At 37.1% G+C, this 6,943-nt stretch overlaps 2 protein-coding genes across 2 annotated transcripts in view; both read left to right on the top strand.

Moving 5' to 3' along the window:
* The window catches only part of LOC148892872 (homeobox protein MSX-2-like), a 2,276-nt gene extending 817 nt beyond the window's left edge, over positions 1-1,459 (top strand). Inside the window, exons 1-2 of the mRNA XM_089006077.1 lie at positions 1-162; positions 718-1,459. The exon at positions 1-162 is cut by the window's left edge and continues 817 nt beyond it. Coding sequence (XP_088862203.1) covers positions 1-162; positions 718-1,133 — 578 coding nt within the window. The 3' untranslated portion in view covers positions 1,134-1,459. The remainder of the gene's footprint in view (positions 163-717) is intronic.
* Positions 1,460-2,889: 1,430 nt separating this feature from the next.
* atp5pd (ATP synthase peripheral stalk subunit d) lies at positions 2,890-5,871 on the top strand. Its single transcript, XM_089005963.1, has 6 exons — positions 2,890-2,960; positions 3,741-3,871; positions 4,397-4,493; positions 5,371-5,442; positions 5,544-5,606; positions 5,689-5,871. The coding sequence occupies exons 2-6, from the start codon at positions 3,750-3,752 to the stop codon at positions 5,818-5,820; spliced, it is 486 nt and encodes a 161-aa protein (XP_088862089.1). The 5' UTR covers positions 2,890-2,960; positions 3,741-3,749; the 3' UTR covers positions 5,821-5,871.
* Positions 5,872-6,943: the final 1,072 nt, after the last annotated feature.

The following is a 6,943-nucleotide window of genomic DNA, read 5'->3' as shown; positions in this document are numbered from 1 at the left end:
CGGCCGTGTTTGCTCCGAAGCCTGCGGCGCATTTCGCTCCGAGGACTTTTTACGCGGAAGGCTCGTCGGCTGTTTGCAGCGGCTCCTCGGAAGACACGCCACACTCGGCTGACACCGATCAGAGCACTTGGTTCCAGGCGAGCACCTTCTCTTCGAACTCTCGTAAGTAAACGATACCCCCAGCGAATGATCATATATGCACATATGTTGAGACTAAAAGAAACACGTGTTGTTTTCCGCTTGTATATTGCGGAACAACTTTATCGCATACTGAAAAGATTCTTGCTAGCTACTTTTAATACATTCCGGACTATTTCACTTTAATAAAGCGCGTAAAGAAAACAGACGGATTCGTATTTATGAATAAACAAATTCATAACTTAAGAAAAAAGGAACATTGTCAGTTCATAAAAAAACGAGATGTAAAGAAGAGGTGTTTCTTTCTGTAAATGTCTTGCTTGATTCAGACGATAACCCATTACTGATTTTAAAGCCTTACTACTTTTGCTTAATTTGTTGTCTTTGGCAGTGGTTTACTTTTTTCGAAAGTTATGTAACACGCGTAAAATAATTAACATTGTGAAATCGGCTTCTTTTAGCGTGCCTTTGCAATGAGACACATACATCTTGATTTGATTTAGGTTTTGTTTGTGTGTTTTTTTTTGTTAGTTTTTTTGGGGGGGCCCGTGGTGACTACTATCTCTGTCTCTGTACCAGGGAGCTCCAGTCCATCCCAATGTACATTACGAAAGCACAAAAACAACCGTAAGCCTCGCACTCCCTTCACTACCTCGCAGCTGCTGGCCCTGGAACGCAAGTTTCGCCAGAAGCAGTATCTCTCCATAGCCGAAAGAGCCGAATTCTCCAGTTCGCTCAACCTGACCGAGACCCAGGTCAAGATTTGGTTCCAGAACCGCAGGGCCAAAGCCAAGAGGTTGCAGGAAGCCGAATTGGAGAAATTTAAGCTGGCCTCCAAGCCCGTCCTGTCCGCCTTCGCGCTGCCTTTCCCCCTCAACGCGCACGTGCAGGGCTCGGCTGCTTGGGGAACCTCGAACCCCTTCCCCAGGCCAAATCTACCGGTGCCGGGACTCTTTGGTGCACCTGTCACATACGGGATGTACTATTTGTCATAGTATTGCCGTATTCTGCTTTCGTGTGAAACAGGACATGATGCAACAACACTTCAAGGCACAACAAAGTATTTTTTCCAACTGGATTTTTTTTAAATAAACTTGACGTTTAGACAACTGTTCTTCTTACCTCCACATATGAAAACTGTATTGTTAGACACGTTGTACATATTTGTGAAGAAAAAAATGTGCTTTTGTTTGCGCAGGTTTTTTAAGAGAGTAGTTAAAAGTACTTAACTGAAGTGCCTTATGAGCCACCATCAACTTTCGTGATCGTGTTCAGCTGTTTGTTTTACTTACCACAAAGTTGTCAGCAGAGATACTATATATATATATATATATATATATATATATATATATATATATATATATATATATATATATATATATATATATATATATATATATATATATCATCGTGTTTAGTAGATAGTGTATACAGTGCTTCTCACATCGTTTCCTTTGTGAGGGTTGCAATAGAGTTTTTGGGAGGATTTTGCTGCATATGTAAATAGAAAGTCCTGCAGTTTTTTTCTGGGAACAGCAGGACATTTGTATTTATTAATCTTTTCTATCTGTACTGTGTACATTTGTCAATGGAAAATCTACAGTGACATGGAAATAAACTTACAAAATATCTTACTACACTATGTTTTGTATTCTAATGTGTAACATGACTGAACTTCGCCTTGCCACAAAATACGAGATATAAATACTCGATATTAAATTCATTTTCATTTATTGTATGCAAACGAAAGGAAATTTAGTATTTGTTTTTGTCTTTCGTTGACGCAAAATAACGTACATTTCTTTTGAGTCAAATTTTTGAAAGTTAGAAATTAGGGCCAATTAGAGGATTGCTACATTATCATAAAACCATAAACAAAGAAAACAGTTTGTATTTATATAGCAGGTTGTAATACTGTATGTCATTCCAGCCATATGGCGTAAATTACACATATTTTGTTAATTTTTAATTAAAATGTTACCACACCGCAGTATTATCTTAGGAGCTAAATTGATGTTTGAAATAATACAAAAAAATTTAAATATTAATGGCTAGTATTTCATTCTTGCCCTGATAAAGTTGCTGTAATAGAGTAAATAACGCATTTTAAATGTCCCGTTTACATCAGTGGCATTATAAAGTGCTGTTGCGAACTCAGGTTAAATTTACAGAATGAGACAAGTGTCCATGGACCCCAGATCTAACATTATTTTCCAATTCAACACACGAAACGTTTATTTTATATTTGTAACAAAGTTCCATCCAATAGTTTTTCAACACCATTTACCCTAAAACTGGTTATTTATATCGAATCATAATTATATTTATTCATAAAATATCTGAATAAATAATTGTTTAGTTGATTTCTTATATGGGAAACCAAATTTAAATATAATTAAAACAGAAAGGTTTTATGTATACTGAATATTTTTCCTTTTACAAAATGGTTGGTTGATTAGTTATTAGAATCAATTATAAATAACATTTAAAATCAACATGAATATTTGAATTTGAATTTTTAATGTAATTTATATTTACAATTAGTTATAACTATTATATTAAAAACACGAATGAATTTTAATTTTATGTTCAAAATGAGTAAATTTACCTCCTTTTTTGAACCGAATCCACTAACTACCTGTCCTAATCCGTTTGTAAAATCAAATGAGGCCCTCATTGAGCACAGGCGAGCGAACAACGCTGTAGTTATTACGTTTGGCCAACAGGGGGCAATAACCGACTTACCGTAGACCTGTTTTATTCAAAGAAGAATCGCTTCCGCTCCCGACGCCTCCTGTTCGGGAATCCTTCGGTGCTCTGAGGTGAGTACATCGCGTTGTGTGTTTCCGTGCAGTAGCAGAGCTAAATTTCTTTTCAAGTAACAACCCTTTGTAGAAGTGTCTCCGTTGCACCTCCGATTTAAGCAAACGTGAACTACCTGCTAATCAATGTTTCGCCAAAACCTTAGTCGCAAAAAGCTCATCTCTGACCTTGGCTAGCTAGCTAACAATGCTAGTGACGTTTTGCAGCCAGTTTCATGCCAAGAGCAAGGGAAGAAATGTGGCACAAATACAGTTAGTTCTCTCGCCATTGTTCATGTTAATATTTCGCTATCTTCCATATAAATGACTGATAAACTGACATGAGTTTGTAGGCCGATATACATGACTTTATCTTTCGCCCATCCATTAAAGAGTTGACCATTCGATTATTTCCAAAGTGTACTGTGAGAGGTTATTAACTCTGCCGCTCGAAACTCCCATTTCACGTGTTAAATATCATGCGTGGGCAATGTGTATATGTGTGAATAGTGACGGCTTAATGTTCATTCAATAGAGGACATACGATTCTCAGTGTTCGCGTGATTTATTGTCACATTCAAATGAATGCTAGTCATTTTAAATCTGATCTGCTAGTCATGATTACGGAAAAAAAATTAATGCATACGTTTGTATGTTGTACTCTATTAGCTCAAGTTGTACTCAAGGACTTCTTGAATATTTAGGGTTAACCACTTATGAAGTGGTTACTTAATTATTTTATCTTGCAACACATGTGTATCATGACACTTTTTAATTGACGCCCTTTCCTGGTCCTTTCAGATTGTCAAGATGGCAGGCCGCCGTTTAGCCCTGAAGGCCATTGACTGGGTGGCATTTGCTGAACGTGTTCCACCCAACCAGAAGGGCATGTTCAATGCCCTGAAGACCCGCAGTGATGGAATTTCTGCAAAGTCAGTTAAATGTCATCATCATTGCTCTTTATTGCCAAGTGTGGTTTGCTCCGCTATATTTTTTTGCTATCTCATGACAAAACTATTTAAATAAATAAATTACATAATAATATAAGAACTAAATTAAATAAATGTATCAAGAATGGAACTAAGGTTCGTTGCAAAATATTTTCAAAGCCTTGCATCCCACCACTTTATCACGATTCATGTATTTACATATATCATGTTTTTTTTGAACAGTTGAAAACATGTGTGAACAGATGATTCTGCAATAGCTGATTCTTAAGTATATTGAGGTCCATTGTAAAAAAGTATATAAAATATATATCTGGTCGACATCATAGCAATATGTTTGTCAATTCAGTAAGCAGCTTTGATATTCAACCTGTTTAAGTTCATTTGTAGCATGTCCAAGTCAGCTTTATTGTCAAATATGCTAATATGCATGACATATTGTAAAGGTTCCACTTTTTTTAATACACGTGTGTCAACAACACATTCCCATTCCTTCTTTTCTCTGACAAGACTTGCTTCTCTGCCCGAGGCTCCAGTTGCCATCGACTGGAGCTATTACAAGACCGCTGTGGCCAAAGCTGGGATGGTTGATGATTTTGAGAAAAAGGTAAATGGAACTGCAAGTCAACATTCAGGAAACAACTTTGAGATTTTCTCAATCATTTAAAGGACAACCGACGTCTCCGGAGAAGTTGTGTCCATAATTTGTAAAATGGCTTCAAATGACTTCTACTGAGCGTATTTTACAAAGATTCCACCGCGTATAGCTATATTTTACGTTTTAAGACTCGCGCTGAGTATTCAGGAAGTCTTGTTTTTGAGTTGGTGACGAGTCTGTACGTGACGTCACTAAAGGACCGCCCTTTACCGTAAAAAAGACGCATTGTAGCAGTCCTTCCATCACGTCAATGTATTTTGCTGTGTTGCACCCAAAAGCCACCAGAAGAGGGTGTCCAAGCGCCATATAAGGAATTTATCAGCCTGTGTAAACGGAGGTGGCCACTGGAGGTTGCCATTTTGTGCCTCTTCTTTTTGGGTGAGAGATTTTCCCCCAATGTTGCCTCAAAACGGCATGGAATAAATTCTTTAATTGATTGCAAACATGTATGCTTTCCTCTTCAGAACTATTTAAATCATTCGTAACTGGATGTGTAACAAGAAAGCATATTCTCTGAATCTGAAGCCATTGTTTTGATTCACAAGCAATGCAAGACGTCTTGGCGTGACGTCACAAACTGGGGACGGGACTTTCTGAAAATGCCCAATTCGCAGCTCAATTTTTTGCAGATTTTGGACACTTTAAGTCATTTTTATTGGTGTTTTGCATTTGACTAAAAATATCATACTGCGTGTTTTGGGTATTTTAGATGCTGTAAAACGTTTTTCTGGTGTCAGTTAAAAAACAAAAACGTGATGTCGGTTGTCCTTTCAATCTGCTAGTTGTTTGCGTTCCTGCTTATGTCAACATTTTGTCATGTTTACAGTTCAAAGCGCTGAAGATCCCTGAGCCGGCTGATACGCAGACAAGTGCCATCAACGCGCAGGAGGCAGAGGCTGTTAGTGTTAAAATCAAATAACCAACGTCTTTACCAAAACATTGTTCAAAAGATAATTTAATGGGATTGAGTCAACTTTTATTATATATTTTTTTTTCCAGGAAAAAGATGCCCAAGCTTACATCGAGGCGTCAAAAGCTCGAATTGCTCAGTTTGAGAAAGAGGTGAGCAAAAATACCTAATGAATATCCTGAAAAAAAACTACTTTAATTTTATTCTCTCTATTTTTTTCTTGTTTGCTCACAGTTGGAGAAGTTCAAAAATATGATCCCCTTCGATCAGATGACCATCGAAGACCTCAACGAAACCTTTCCCGAGACCAAGTTGGACACGGTCAAATATCCATATTGGCCCCACAAGCCCATTTCTGAACTGTGATTAATTAATTAACTTGACATTCACTTCACAATAAAAAATACATATTTTAAATGTGTTATGCGACTCTTGATGACTATAAATACACATTTTATTTTGCAATTTACAGTTATTATGGTTTCACAGGTCCATACGGTCAATGAAAAGAAAAAGGCATACAGCTCATTTCTACATCTATTATTATGCTGGAATAGTTCCATTTTAAAATAACCAAAGCTAGGTAATACAAAACATGTACGGACTAGTAATGCATTTGATTATACAACTGTGAAACATTTTTTTTATCATATAATAATGAAAACAAAGAAAGTAAGGGAAAAACAGGCGTTAAATTTCTTTGACTCATAACACTTTCTGTTACGGGGTTTAACTGCGGACTGCATGGCACTGTGCCTGGCTTTAAACCAATGGTGTTTAGATCGGTGTGATATATTTCATCCATCTTTTCAAAAATGTTTCTTGTCATCACAAAGCAAATGTATTCCTCTCCATTTTATACATCTCATAGATTATATTGAACCCTTCTTCGATGGTAGGTGTTTCAGGTTTTAACCACCTTCTTGTAATAGCCTTTTTGCTAGCCGCACCTTTAATCTGAAATAGTTTGTCGTATTGGAAACATTTTGATGTAATGGCACGACTCAAATTTAAATGGGATGTCCGTCTGAAAAACACCATGTAAATATAAATACACGTTTTATGCCAATTGTTGCAGAATCTTGGATTGTCAACATGAAGCCACCATGTCAGCTTTGTATGCAGCGTGTAATATTTTACACATATGCTTCTGCCGCTACTCACCTGCACAAAAAATGACTGTAAAGTATCCTTGAGAGTTTTGAAAGGCGCTTAGAAATTAAATGTATTATTATTATTCATTCTGTAACCACAGGTGAACACAAGCCAATGTTTTACTGGGTCGGTCCTTCGCCCGGATTAATACAGAGGGTTGTGGGTGGAGTCAACCGCCCGTACTCTGAGTTCGCTGCCCATTTACAGTACTGTATTTACTTTTACTGTCTTGAGAGATAACATTTTCGTGGAAAACGCGAATTGGCCAACTATCCCCGTTTTCATAAAAATAATTATTAAAAAAAACATTTTCTCCCAATGCGTTTATCGGGGG

This window comes from Hippocampus bargibanti, linkage group LG10 (assembly GCF_051943395.1).
Source record: "Hippocampus bargibanti isolate YZ-2025 linkage group LG10, ASM5194339v1, whole genome shotgun sequence".
NCBI classification, from domain to species: domain Eukaryota; kingdom Metazoa; phylum Chordata; class Actinopteri; order Syngnathiformes; family Syngnathidae; genus Hippocampus; species Hippocampus bargibanti.
This window is presented reverse-complemented; position numbering and strand designations above follow the sequence as displayed.